Source organism: Bidens hawaiensis, unplaced genomic scaffold, assembly GCF_021521415.1.
Source record: "Bidens hawaiensis isolate Kalapana, Puna unplaced genomic scaffold, B.hawaiensis_p1.1 tig00055783_1, whole genome shotgun sequence".
In the NCBI taxonomy this organism is placed as follows: Eukaryota; Viridiplantae; Streptophyta; class Magnoliopsida; order Asterales; family Asteraceae; genus Bidens; species Bidens hawaiensis.
In genome coordinates, this window is record NW_027500046.1 from 25663 (window position 1) to 40536 (window position 14874).

At 37.4% G+C, this 14874-nt stretch overlaps 1 protein-coding gene across 1 annotated transcript; it reads left to right on the forward strand.

Annotated features, from left to right (window-relative positions):
- Nucleotides 1-834: 834 nt before the first annotated feature.
- LOC143601157 (rop guanine nucleotide exchange factor 1-like) lies at nucleotides 835-5251 on the forward strand. The gene is made up of 5 exons (XM_077078638.1): nucleotides 835-1054; nucleotides 2063-2179; nucleotides 2952-3469; nucleotides 4025-4366; nucleotides 4901-5251. Exons 1-5 carry the CDS (start codon nucleotides 835-837, stop codon nucleotides 5219-5221), a joined length of 1518 nt encoding a protein of 505 aa, XP_076934753.1. The 3' UTR covers nucleotides 5222-5251.
- The last annotated feature ends 9623 nt before the right edge of the window (nucleotides 5252-14874 follow it).

Sequence of the window (14874 nt, forward strand, 5' to 3'; positions counted from 1 at the left end):
AATTGGTTTGGTTCAGTTTTTTCTGTTTTTTAAAAAATGGATAACCGAATCGAAACCAAAAATTTGGTTTTTCAAAATCAATAAATAAATAAATAACCGTCGGTTAATGCTTCGGTTCGGTTTTTTCGGTGCGGTTTTTCGGTTAATTCGGTTTTCTGCTCACCCTTATTATACGTTTGTCCCAAAATTACTAATTTGTTTACTAAATAGCCTTTAAACTTGTTTGCTATTAAAAATTTTAAAGTGAAAAGGAAATAAAAAAATACTCGAAATCACTCAATGTTCGATCGAAAAATGTTCGGTTCGATTTTGGCTCGTTTCGTTTTTAGCTCGGTTCGAATTTTAGTCGTTCAATTCGGTTCGGTTGTAAACAAGCCAAACAACAAGCAAGCTTTCGCTCAATTCGGGTCGGCTCGTAAACAAACATACCTATAATCTCAATTGTATACATGTTTAGAAATAAATACGAACACGGTCTGATTTAAGGAACAAAAAAATAGAACATGTGAAACTGATTATGACTTTAATATTCCGTTCATAAAACATAAATCAACAAGTAGACTGTCCCACTTCCACCGTCGCCATTGAATTGAAGAAGAATAAAACAAAACCAAAAGCAAATAATAATAATAATAATAAAAAAATCTCCTCCGGCATGATGGGCCACCCGTCCAACACCATGTTGACGTTACCATACATACTACACACATAACTGTAAAGAACAAACACACCCAACACAACACCTTTAACACTTTTACTTTTTTCACATTCACCATCACCACCATTTCTATTTCTAATTCTTATCACCAAATCATTGTCGCAATTCGAATAATAATGGACAACTACTCATCATCAGGCGACGAATCTGATCACCACCGTTTTGAGGATTACAGTGTCAGTGCTGACGTCAGTGAATCCGAGAGCTGTGGGGCTTCCTCTTTCGATTCGCCCGTCGCCTCCACTTCTCGCAGCACCCCGACGCTGATCGGGCAGAAGTATATGCCCGTGGATGGAGGGAAGTGTAATGGGAAAGCTGAGAGTGAGAATGTGACTGGTAATGTGGGAATTTGGGGGTTATGGTTGGAGATTCAATGTTACTCTGTTTTTGTTAACAATTGCTCTGTTTTTTTTTTATTTTTATTTAAATTATTATTTTGATTTTAATTAAGTTAAATTAAATGTTGATGGTCATAGATTTAACCTAAAAACAAGGGAAATTGGCCCATTTTTATAATTGCCCTGTTTTTATTAATAATTGTTCCGTTTTTTTTTTTTAAATTATTGTTTTGATTTTAATTAAGTTAAATTAAAAGTTGATGGTCATAGATTTTATCAAAAAACAAGGGAAATTGGCCCAATTTTAATATTTTCTCTGTTTTGTGAATAATTGTTCTTTTTTTAAAAAAATATTGAGTGAAGTTGAATGTTGATAGTCATGGATTTGATCAAAAAAAATTATAATTGGGCTGATTTTTTTTAATTTTTAATGATTTTGATATGGGAAATTTGAATTTGACCTAAAAATAAGAAAATTGAGCTAATTGTTAATAATTTGTTAATAATTGCTCTGTTTTTTTTCTTTCAATTAAGTCAAATTGGAAGTTGATGGTCATAGATTTGACCTAGAAAGAAGGGGATTTGGCAAATTTTATAGAATTTTAATTTTTATTGATTTCAAAATGGTAAAGTTGAATTTTGACCTAAAAAGAAAGAAAATTGAGCTAATTGTTAATAATTTCTCTGTTTTTTTTTTATTTAATTTGAATTAAGTCAAATGGAAGTTGATGGTCATAGATTTGACTTAAAAAGCATGATAATTGGGCTAATTCTTTAGAAATTTTAATGATTTTGAGATGAGGAAGTTGAATTTGACCTAAAAAGAAGTGAAATTGAGCTAATTGTTAATAATTGGTCTGTTTTTAAAAATAAATTTTTTTTTTTCGAGTCAAGTAAAGTTGGGCTATTTATTTAAAATTTTTGATGATTTTGAGATGGGAAAGTTGAATATGTAATGTTGAAGATTTGTGTTTTTGTAATATTTGGATTATGATGTTGTTTACAGAGATTCAGTTGATGAAAGATCGGTTTTCGAAGCTATTGCTCGGAGAAGATATGACTGGAAGAGGAAATGGAGTTTGTACTGCTCTAGCTATATCGAATGCGATTACACATCTTTCTGGTTTGTTTCCTTTTCATTTTGCTCATAACAGTCAAAGATCGTGTTAGCTGTTGTAAAATAGTTAATAACAAGAATGAATTATGGTACTATGTAGTTTAATATATACAATACTTGACTTCAAAAAGTCAAAGAAGTTGTTTTCCAATCTGATAATTGTCACTATGCTAGTATGTGTTACAATCAGAAAGATTTGGGTGAATGAGTGAAGAAATTTTATCAAAATTTAGTTTTATAAAAAAAATGGTTGACTCCCAAAATTCAAAGTCAAACTAGTTTTTCAACTTCACAATTAACATGACTCTTATTGATAAGAAAACTTAACACAGATAGAGTCAATTACACAAAATACATTAAACTTCAGCGTTAAAAAAAATCTGAATTTGACTTCCAAAATTCAAAAACATAATATGATGATTATCGAACTTAAACGAGCCTAGAATTCCAGCTCGAGCTTGGCTCGTAAAAAGCTTGAGCCAGCTCTTAATTTAATTTACTTTTTAGATGTACAAAAGACAAAAAAAATGTTTTTTTAACACATAATACAAAATTTATAACATTATATGTATTAGTTTTTTGCTTTTTCAGTATTTTCATATGCTATATCATAACTATATATAATAAAATTTGAGGTTTAATTTAAACGAGCCAATCGAACAAGCCACGAGCCGAGCCAACTCTAGCTTAGGCTCGGCTCATTTACAAACAATCTTTTTTCATGCAAGCCGCGAGCATTTTAAATAACCCTAATGGGGAAACTGTTCTTTAATTACAGCTACTGTATTTGGTGACCTATGGAAACTTGAACCACTAAGTCACCAAAGCAAGTCCATATGGAGAAAAGAAATGGAATGGCTTCTATCCGTAAGCGACTCCATAGTCGAACTCACGCCATCTTTTCAAGAATTCCCGGATGGTGGGACTTTTGAGGTCATGGTGACTAGACCGCGGTCTGACTTGTATCTAAACCTCCCGTCTCTCAAAAAGCTAGACATGATGCTAGTAACCATGCTTGATGGGTTCCATGACTCAGAGTTCTGTTATGTTGACCGGTCAACGGTTGAGGGACATTCGAACGGGTCACAATCGGATAGTCCGTTGGTTCAGTATGAAGAGAAGTGGTGGCTGCCTTTTCCGAAGGTTCCAAGTAACGGGTTGTCGGATAATACAGGTAGGAGGTTGAAACAATGCAGGGAATGCAGTAATCAGATATTTAAAGCGGCTGCTTCGATTAATAGCAATGTGTTGTCACAAATGGAAGTTCCTGATATTTATTTAGAGACCTTACCTAAGGTATGAAATGTGACCAACTTTATTTATTTTATTATTTTGTTAAAAAGTCACTCAATCTAATGTTGGTATTAAAGTCCCACAACATGTAATGTACAAGTCATTATTAAAAATTTTGAAAAAAAGAAACAAATACGTGCAATTTTTAGACAAATCTAGAGAGTTTCATAGTTCAATATACATAAATTAGTTAGTGAGGTTTTCCTGTATTTTTACATGATCTAAAAATACTGGAAAACCTCACTAACTAATTTATGTATATTGAACTATGAAACTCTCTAGACTTGTCTAAAAATTGCACTTATTTGTTCTTTTTTTCAAAATTTTTAATAATGACTTGCTAACTTTTGAATTGATCAAAATAAAATGGTGTCTTTTTGCAAAAAATGTTATATGTCACTTACTAGTTAACAAGTCACTTTGAAAGAAAAAATAAGTTCATGTATTGTATTTTATGCAAATTTATGGAGTTTAACATACAAAACATAGTTTACTTTCTTTTTCGTATACCTTTGCGTATACAAAACCAAAAATTAATGTATTTTTTGTTTGTTTTAGAGCGCGAAAGTTTGTTTAGGCGAAACACTCCATCGTTACATAACTACCGCACAGTTTTCACCCGAGTCTCTTTTGGATTACTTGGAAATGTCATCAGAATGCACCACTCTTCAAATAGCCAACAGGATTGAAGCAGCCATGCATATTTGGTCAAGAAAATGCTCAAAGACTCATGTAACTGGGAAGCTACCGTGGAAGGGAAATGTGAGGGGGCTAGGTGGCGATAAAGAAAAAAGTAAACTTCTTTCGGGTCGGGCAAGTACTCTTTTGAAGAACTTAAAACTCCAGTTCCCGGGTCTTCCAAGAACAAGATTGGATCTTGATAAGATTCAATCGAATAAGGTTTGTTCTTTGTACCAAGTTGTTGATAAGGATCTGGACATAATAACACGACACGAATCGTTTTGACACGACCCACTTCACACGGTTGATAAATAATACAACATAATTAACACGATAAGTAAAAGTTACAATTCATAAAATTCTTAACCAACTAGTTTATCCTGTTAGGGGATGGAATTTAAATGTGATGTATTTAAAAAATTTATAAAATAATAAATCTAAGTATGTTATTTATATAAATGGGTCTTAAACGTGTCGTGTCGGCTAGCTAACCCATTTAACATGATTAGTTAAATGTGTTCTCAGTGTCATAAACGTATTAGGAGAATTAAACTCGTTTAGACACGTTTTTACTCATGTCATAAACGTGTCAACTTGTTAACTTCGTGTTGAGTCATGTCATATTAATGATCTTGTCATAAATTGTCAGCTCTAATGTATATCATGTTTTCGTTTTACCTAATTTTATGTTGTTATATAAAACATAACCTAAACCGAATCAAGCATATAAAAACGAGCTTTATTTTGTTGCAGGATGTAGGACAAGCTATACTCGAGAGCTACTCAAGGGTGATCGAAAGTTTAGCTTTCAATTTAATGGCAAGGATTGATGATCTTCTTTATGTCGACGATGCCACCAAGAAACGAGCCATGGCGACAGCTGGTGTTTCCGCTAGTGCCCGGCTTCAAAGGCCAAAGGTCCGTGGCAGTTCATGGTCTTCCATGGTGGCACCACCAGATTTGAGTCCTTCACCTTTGACAATTAGAGAGCGCGGTAAGAGGCGGCTTTCGTATAGCGCAACGAGTAACAACGATACAATGGAAGAGGCTTTAGAAAGATTAACATTTAACTAGTTGTATAATATGTACTTGTAGAATTTTTCTTCTTTCTTTCAACTATGGTAAAAGTTGGTAATATAATGTAACATATTCATGGTAGGTAAACATGACTACATGAGTCATAGTTCATCAATGTTGCTAGGATTATGTCATCTTTTAAATCAGATCATGTATAAGTGTAGATTATACTCATCAAGTTATTTGAGCGGAGCAAGTAACAACTCGAGCTTGATTCGGTAATAATATGAGTCAGGCTAGCTCAGTTTAATGTTTTATAGCTGAGTGCAGAGTGCCTGAGTAGATAATAAGGTTGTATTCCATTCGCCTCTTAACTATATATCATATGTAGTAGGTGTGCATCTCGTTTAAACCGGACTGGACCAAACCCAAATTTTCTGAATCAAATTCGAAGACAGAATCAATATATGGTTGGCCGGTCTCGGTCTTTTCGTGTTAGGTAGATAACAGGTTGGGCCAAAATCGAATATGAACCTTTTGAACTTTATTTTGTTAAAGATGTTTCATTGATCTATTTCCTAGATCGGACTTGACCCGAATTCACCCAATCTAAGAACGAGCACCTAACCAAATATGTTTAATTGGTTTGGTCCCGGGTTGGGTATTTGGGTTACTTGATCCAACTCAGGCCCTGCTCTGATATATATAACCGAACCCCAAGTGATATCGTATGTACCTTTTACAGTGACACCATGAAATTTTTTGGTTAGCCCTAAATTTAAAATAAAAATTTTATTATAATATTTAAAACTTATTACAAAATTAATAAACAACTCATTGAACTCACCTAAATGAATTAGCCTTAATAAATGCATCTATTATAAAATTAAATAAAAACCCACTCATACCAAGCCCAATAGCTCAGCCCAAGCCCACATCTTATAAGCCTAAAATCCCTCCCATAATCTAAAAATAGAGCTTTACCACCATGTCCACCAGACCACCACCACCACCACCACCACCATCACCCACCCACCTTGTTACGGCCTATAGAAATAGGCAATAAAATCCATCGTTTTTAGAGAAAAAAATATTAAACTTAGTAGAACCTTGCTATCGGCGGTAATTAACAGTTTTAGGAATTAGGATTATGAAGGCATTATGGGCTTGAAGGAAGCAAAATGAATGGGCCAGTTTTAACTAATAGTCAAGGGGCCTAAATAGGTTTCTTTAGAGGTGCACAAATCGGGTTTTTCAAATACCTGGTTCCGGGTATGGAACCAGGTTCTGGTATGACCGGGTATTGAAAAATCGAGGTTGGCAATATCCGGGTCGGGTTCGGGTCCAGGTACTGTCTCTAAAAACTATAGCCTATGTATCGGGTTCAGGTCGGGTATAAAACCGGGTATTGTAAACCGGATATTTGAATATGAATACCCTATTTTTGGGTATTGAATAAACCTATTTTCAGGTTTTTAGGGTTTTTTTTGGGTATAGATTGGATTTTTTTAAGAGGTTGCACTGCTTAGGGGTATTTTTCGGGTATAGATCGGGTATTTGAAAAATCCGGTTCCGGGTATGCAATCAGTTCCGGTTTTCAGGTATTCTCAGGTACAAATCGGGTACGGGTTTTGGTACTGAAATGCATACCTTGTTCGTACCCTACAAGTAGGTTCAGGTACAAGTTCGGATATTAAAAAACCAGGTTCCGGGTTATTTTTTCCTCTAGTTTCGGGTTCAGGTTTTTTGTGCACCTCCTGGTTTCTTGTTTATCAAGTAATTAGCCCTACATATTGATTTATACATGCCCCTATTGCAATTGTAATCTGTGCTAATTAGAAAAATCCTAGTTGCAATTCGTGGCGTGTATGTAGGTGATCAAGATTGATAAACGATAATTAATGAACAATATAGAATAATCTGACTTTTATCATAACCAGGAAAATATAACTCAAAAAACCTGATTACAATAACTTTCATAATACATAACCCTAACTTGGTTGATGTATTTATAGTGTAAACCCAACTTGGCTAACAAGTCATCTTAATTAAACCCTAAAGCGCCTTAACCCCATACAACTTAATGAGATAATTAGGCCCGGACCCAATAGGCCCAACTCGGTTAATTAATTACCAACATTCACCCCCCTAATTTCTGAGTCGGATTTCGGGAGGTCTTCAACTCCAAGTAACTCGCGCATCTCCGTGAACTTGATTCTTGCGAGTGCTTTAGTGAGGATATCTGCTCATTGCTCTTTCCCGCTAATGTGCTCAACATCAACCTCGCCATCGTTGTAGCAATCTCGAATAAAATGAAAACGGGATTTTATATGCTTTGTTCGATTGTGAAAAACCGGATTTTTCACAAGGGCAATTGCGGACGTGTTATCGATCTTCAATACAACTTTATGCAATTCTTCTCTAGTCAACTCGCTCAACAACTCTCGGAGCCATACAGCTTGACAAGCGGCTGCCGAAGCCGCCATGTACTCGGCTTCACACGATGAAAGTGCAACTGTTGCTTGCTTTTGCGAGCACCATGTAATTGGAGATTGCCCATAACAGAACACGTGCCCGGTGGTGCTTCTACTATCATCCTCATCTATGTTGTGACTACTATCACTATACCCGACAAGTCGTCTTGGCTCGTTCTTCCCATACTTGATCCCATAACTTGTCGTTTTCTTCAAATATCTCAAAAGGTGTCGTATTGCCATACCATGAGATTCATGTGGACTTTGCATGTATCGACTAACAATACCCACAGAGTACGCCATATCCGAACGAGTGTGTAATAAATACCGTAAGCAACCCACCATCTTTCGATATTCGGTTGCATCGAGCTCGACTTCATTCTCGGCTTTCAAATATTTCACACCATGATCCATCGGGACATGAGCCGGATTACAGTTTTGCATGCCGGTCTCTTTCAAAATTCGTTTGGCGTATCCTTCTTGTGAAGTTACTATCCCATCCTCTCGTTGGAATACTTCGATTCCAAGATAGTAGGTTAACTTCCCGAGATCCGACATTTCAAACTTGGTCGACATACCCTTCGTGAACTCGGAAATAATACTCGAGCTTGTACCTGTCACAAATAAATCATCAACATAAACGGCTATAATTAAAAAATGTTTCCCGCCCGACTTTCGGAAAACCGACTGTTCCTTGGAACATTTTTTAAACTTCATATCTCTAAGGATGTTATCGAGCTTTGTGTTCCAAGCTCGAGGAGCTTGCCTCAACCCGTACAAGGCCTTTGACAACTTGTAAACTTTTACCTCCTCGCCTTCTTTTCGTATCCTTTGGGTTGCGAAGTTAACACAACTTCTTTCAATTCACCATGCAGAAAAGCCGTTTTCACATCAAGATGGTGGATTTCCCACTCGTTAGATGCGGCTAATGCGATTAGTAGCCGAACAGTCTCGATTCGGGCTACCGGAGCGAAAACATCATCAAAATCGATCCCGGGTTGTTGCACGTAACCCTTTGCAACCAACCGAGCTTTGTACTTGTTTATCGTTCCATTCGCATTTCTTTTAATTTTGAATACCCACTTCAACCCGATACATTTAGCACCCCTTGGAAGTTCAACTAACTTCCACGTCTTGTTTTATTTATCGAATCAATCTCGGCATTCATGGCACGAACTCATTCTTGGTTCGACTTAGCCTCAAAATAGTTACTCGGTTCACCACTTGCTGCTAAGAGTAATTGCTCATAATCAGAACTAACCTGTAGTACGTAATCTTCTTGCAACCTTCTTGGTAAAACCGAAACTCGGGTTGAACGTCTTAGACCCGTTTGGGCCTCGGTTTCACCCAAATGGACTTGCGACCCATTACTCATCGACTGAACTTGCGAGTTGGCAGAGGAAGTAGCCTCGTTATGACTCGGCTCAACTGAACCGCTGGACTCGGGTTGAACCGATGATGGAGTTTCGAAGCTTGGGCTATTCGGGTTGCTTCCAAACGTGTCTTCAAAAGTGGGTTCGATTTGACCAGTTCCATTGTCAATCGCACCCCCCCAAACCGTAGTAAACATACCCGGCTTGTAGTCATTCGTCTCGACTTTCTTTACCCAATTCCACCCTATATTTTCATCAAACACGTCGTCCCGGCTAACAACAATTTTCCGGGTGTTCGGGTTGTAAAGACGGTAAGCTTTTGAACCCGTCTCCGACCCGAGATAAACGAGCAGTCTCTACCTGTCATCAAATTTCTTTAGGTGTACACTATCAACCTTAGCATACGCCACACACCCAAATACTCGAACATGCTCAATAATCGGTTTCTTTTTCTTGAAACTTTCATATGGCGTTTGATCGACTAGGGCTCAAGTTGGGACCCGATTAATTAAAAATGTCGAATGTCAGACCGCTTCTCCCCACATATAATTCGGAACCTGCATCGCCTTTAGAATACTCCGCACCATCCCCATTAAAGTTCGGTTTCGTCTTTCTACCACACCATTTTGTTGTGGCGTGTACGGAGCGGTTAAATGCCGAATAATTTCACTTTCATCGCAGAACCGATTAAAATCATATGAAGTGAATTCTCCTCCCCTATTGGTTCGGAGAGTTTTCATTGGTAAACCCGCCTCCGTCTCGATTAGGGCTTTAAACCTCTTAAAACTTTCAAACACTTCACCTTTCTCCTACAATAAAAATGTCCACATATATCGTGAGTAATCATCTATAATAACAAAGACATACCTATTGCCAGAGATAGTGGATGGGATTATTGGACCGCACAAATCGCCATGAACCAATTCTAAAGGTCGGGATGCTCTAAACGAGGCTGTGGCCGGAAATGAACGCCTCGTTTGTTTACCCACCAAACACGATTCACACAACTGATTTTCGTGTTCCACATGTGGTAAACCTCGTACTAGATCCTTCTTAGCCATCGATTTCATTAACTCGAAATTGCTGTGCCCAAGTCTTGCATGCCAACGCCATGCGTCATCTTCGATCTTTAATTGCAAACACACGGGAGCTCCAATCTTCATTCTTATCTTATAAAGCCGGTTTGCGGATCTCGTGACCTTCATGAGTAACCTCCCATTCTCATCGTGCATGGTCAAAAGATCATGTTTCATCCGAATGTCACATCTGGACTCTGTTGCTTGACCGAGACTCATTATATTATTTTTTAACTCTGGAATGTAATAAATCTCGGTTAGCAAATCTTGTTCGCCCGATTTTCCTTGGAAAAGAATCGACCCTTTTCCCTTGATTTTAACATACGACCCATCTCCGAACTTAACCCTCCCGGTTATGTTCTCGTTCAATTCCAAAAAATATGACCGGTTTCCCGTCATATGATTACTCGCCCCATTATCCAAATACCATACATTATCTTCAACCGGTTCAGTCTCATATTTCTTCGGTATTAGGTTTTGTTCATTTAAGAACATAACTTGATGCATATATGCTGCATCATCATTATTTTCACGGACTTCGGTTTTGTTTGCTTCTTGAATCTTACGAACTCGATCCGGGCAACTAGATGCAAAGTGACCCAAGTTGTCACAGCGGTAACATAGAATCTTTGACCGATCTTTTTTCACCTTTTCTTTTTCCCGACTTGATGACCCTTGTTTGGTACTAGGGGTTCGGTCTTGGCCATTAGTTCGGCCTCGACCTCCTCGTCCTCGCCCCCTATTAGATTTAAAATTCCTATGTTTAGATGAATCATAATTACCGAATAACAGTTTACCTTGGTCACCCCCTTGAATATCTTTTTCTCGGATTCGCCTACAACATCTTCAAATCCCGTCTTATTGAGATCCAACACTTGCTCAAGCGAAGCAACCATCTGAATATACTTCGACCTCGGGAGACTTTTGATAAACTTCTTTACCAACCTCGCTTCATCTATACTTCGCCAAGAGCTGCGGATTTCGAGGCAACACTCGATAACTTGCCCGCAAAGTTATCTATGGAATTCGACTCGTTCATCTTCATATTATCAAATTCCATCGACAAGGTTTGGAGACGTGCTTCCCTAACCTGATCGGCGCCTAAGTGTCGGTTTTTAATCGAATCCCACATGGCTTTAGCAGTTTGTTGTTCTTCAATTTGCATAATCAAAGTTTCGGGTACGGATTGAAACAACAAGGCCGTAGCTATGTCGTTTTTTTCTTCATCGGAGACACCCGGGTCGATGGTGTCCCAAACTCTGTGAACTCTTAGGACTACTTTCATCCTCATAGCCCACACGGTATAGTTTGTTGAAGTTAGCATCAGACACTGAACGAAAGACGGCCCGTTCTCATTTCCCTTTGGAGGCGGTGTAGTCGAGTCACTCATGGTTGATCAAACCAAACTTGTTTGAAAAACAACCAATCGAAAACCCCACTGTTTCAATCGATATAATGCAAAAAAAAACCAAACTTGATATATTTATATATCAATATTGTTATTTTGTAACACCACACACGTAAACTAACTCCAAAAGTCAACCTACCCAATTTGTTTCCTTGTTCCACCAATCAACAGCAAGCAAAATAACTTCTTGCAAATTGACGTACCAATAATAGCGGCAAAACTAAGATCGAACCTAACTCGTTCGTTCGTACGCAGCAACAACTCGGTTTCTATCCTTCTTGGCGGTGACGGGCTCATGATCGACCCGGATGCTCGGTCGATGATCGCAAGTCGGCTGGTGGCGGCAGCTTGGATCGAAACACCTTCTTCGTTAACTGAATCGTTAATTATCGTGATCTTGAACCGGGCTCTGATACCAATTCAAGATTGATAAACGATAATTAACGAACAATATAGAATATTCTGACTTTTATTATAACCAGCAAAATATAACTCAAAAAACCTGATTACAATAATTTTCATAATACACAATCCTAACTTGGTTGATGTATTTATTATGTTAACCTAACTGGGCTAACAAGTCATCTTAATTAAACCCTAAAGCCTCTTAACCCCATACAACTTAATGAGATACTTAGGCAGTTAGGCCCGTACCCAATAAGCCTGACTCGGTTAATTAATTACCAACAGGTGACATGCTAGGACCACCACGTTAAAGTTCTTGTTTCCTTTATGTTTATATTCTCTGCTACTATGTGATATTTGTCTGTGCAAGTGCGTTACTTATTTCCCTTGCGTGCCACTCTGTTTTTAACAAATAATTTGGACGATTATTGATCATCTAAAATCTCTTACCCGATATTAAAACCATCTATGAGATAATTACATGTCATATTTTGGGTAACCACATACACCCGTATGACGTAGTTTGATATAAAGTACCTGCTTAAATTTTGTAAATATATTTCTTATTATTATTGTTATATAATTTTATCATCCAAAAAGCTAGGAGTTAGTGGATTAGTATATTACACTAAAACTCAAAAACAAAAGAAAAATAAACATATTTATGAGCATGGCTACAATAAATGTATATTTATGTTTCGCTAACCGGGTAAGGAATCAACTAATGCGAACTAAATGTGGTTTAGGTCAAACATAATGGGCCCTATATAGGTAGACAAAAAAAAACCTGCGCCATTCCCAGAGGCATTATCGGGCGTTACAATAAGACGTGAACATTTTTAACAATAAAACATTAAAACACTAAAACACATGTCTAGAAGTGGCAGCAATTGAAAGGCATTAAGAAACATTATCCATTACACTTGCTTTATAATAAAAAGAAGTGATGTTGATGTGACGAAAAATACCTTTTAAAAGACATTAACCATTTCCCATAGCTTAAGCTGTTAGGGGGTGTTTGGTAGAGGGAATTGAGGGGTGAGAAATGGAATTGGAAAGAATTCTCTTGTTTGTTTATGAAAGAAAGAGGTGAGAAATGGAAATAAACCATTTCCATTTCTCTGATTTTGTTTCTCTAAAAAAAGCTGAGAATTGGATTTCTCTGATTTCATTTCTCAGCCTCACGTCCTCTTAAGCGCAAGTCACCAGGACACCACGAAGAACCCTGGAACCTAACCAAGTGCCAAAAACCCACTCACAAATTCATCGTCCGCCTCGAGATTTCCTCGCCGGACTCCTTCTCCGTCAAGCCATTGCCCGTCGACGGCTACTCGTTTCCCGGTGAAGCCGATTGCTTCCAGAAGTTAACCCACTGCCTCCCTATTGTATGTTTTATTATTTATTAATTAATCCTCCTTACATTCTATTCTATTGATTATTATTGCCCTAATTCACCAAGTGGTTCCATCGCATTACACACAAACTCATGTCGGTGGAGAGGCATGCGTGTTCCATTTGAAAGATTATGACGCTGTTGTCAAAGCGTTAAAGACTGAGCGCATTGAGTATGAATATATCCCTTACGTGACGCGCAGAGCTGTAAGCGTATTATCACGTGCTTATGTTGAGGGAAGATGGGAGCCCTGCAGGCCTGAACACTTGTCCGAACAGAAAGTAGACGAGTTAATGGGAGGACTTTCAAAGTCTCTCTTGGAGGTGATGCTTCCCTTCCAAATTGAAGGTGTCAAGTTTGGATTGCGTAGGGGCGGTAGGTGTCTCATTGCTGATGAAATGGGCCTCGGAAAAACACTTCAGGTAATAATAATTGTAATCAGATGATAACTAGTATACATTGACTTAGTTGTTTGCTTGATTTTAGGCCATTGCAATTGCAAGCTGTTTCATGAATGAAGGCCCAATTCTAGTCGTGTGCCCGGCTATTTTGAGATATACATGGGCAGAAGAGTTGGAGCATTGGCTTCCATCTTGTTTGCCTTCTGATATTCATCTAGGTATCTTTCTCAACTAGGGGTTATCCTGTTATTTTATTTTAATTAATAGCGTTGCAGTTGAAACTAGCATACAGATGATGAAAAATTTTAAATTCGACTGTGAGCTGTTTTTTTTTAAAGTTAACCGTGATGTTCGGTATCGAGGAATGCATCATGAGAGGCGCAACTGGTTCGAAGTGTACTTGCTCCTCCTTACACTATGTATAATAGTACCCGAGTCTTGATGATCTAAGAAAGTGACAAATAATATATGGAAATAGGGTATATAACTAGTTTTTGGATTGTATATTGATGATGATTTTGTTGGTTGGTTTTTCTTGTCTTAATGTAAGTGTCTGTTCTTTAGGAGTTTAGGGTAGTACTATCTCTTCAACATGTGCATGTTTTACCTGATGCAAATACACATTTTATTTGTCATCTCAGCTTGTTTCAAATAGTATCATTGGCATAAATTACAATTAGTAAATGTAAGAACTATATCTTTTTGAGCAACTTATAATAGCTGATGCTTTGTTTCTGTAATTGCATTGTCTTCCAGTTTTTGGTCATGTAAATAATCCTGAAAACTTAGCAAGGTCTCCAAAAGTCGTTGTCATATCTTATACAATGCTGCATCATTTGAAGAAGAGCATTTTAAAGCAAAAGTGGGCTGTATTGATTGTTGATGAATCACATCACGTGCGCTGTACGAAACGAAAATCATCTGAAGCAGGAGAGGTATAGTGTGTAATTATATTGGCAATTCACTTAACCTTAATTTTTTTAATATATTTGTATACTTGTTGACTCCCTATTTGACGTCTGAGCTGCATATTTGTCTATGTACCAAACAAGAGAAATGATTCTCAGCTATATTTCTCTACTGAAATCTCTGTACTACCAAACAGAACAGTCAATTCTCATTCTCCAGACCAATTCCCTTTCTCTGCAATTTCATTTCTCTACAATTCCATTCTCTGTAC

Coding starts and splice junctions, on each gene's coding strand:
- LOC143601157 (XM_077078638.1), top strand. CDS start 835: ATGGACAACTACTCATCATCAGGCGACGAATCTGATCACCACCGTTTT. Junction 2,180..2,951: donor TGCGATTACACATCTTTCTG/GTTTGTTTCCTT, acceptor CTTTAATTACAG/CTACTGTATTTGGTGACCTA. Junction 3,470..4,024: donor ATTTAGAGACCTTACCTAAG/GTATGAAATGTG, acceptor TGTTTGTTTTAG/AGCGCGAAAGTTTGTTTAGG.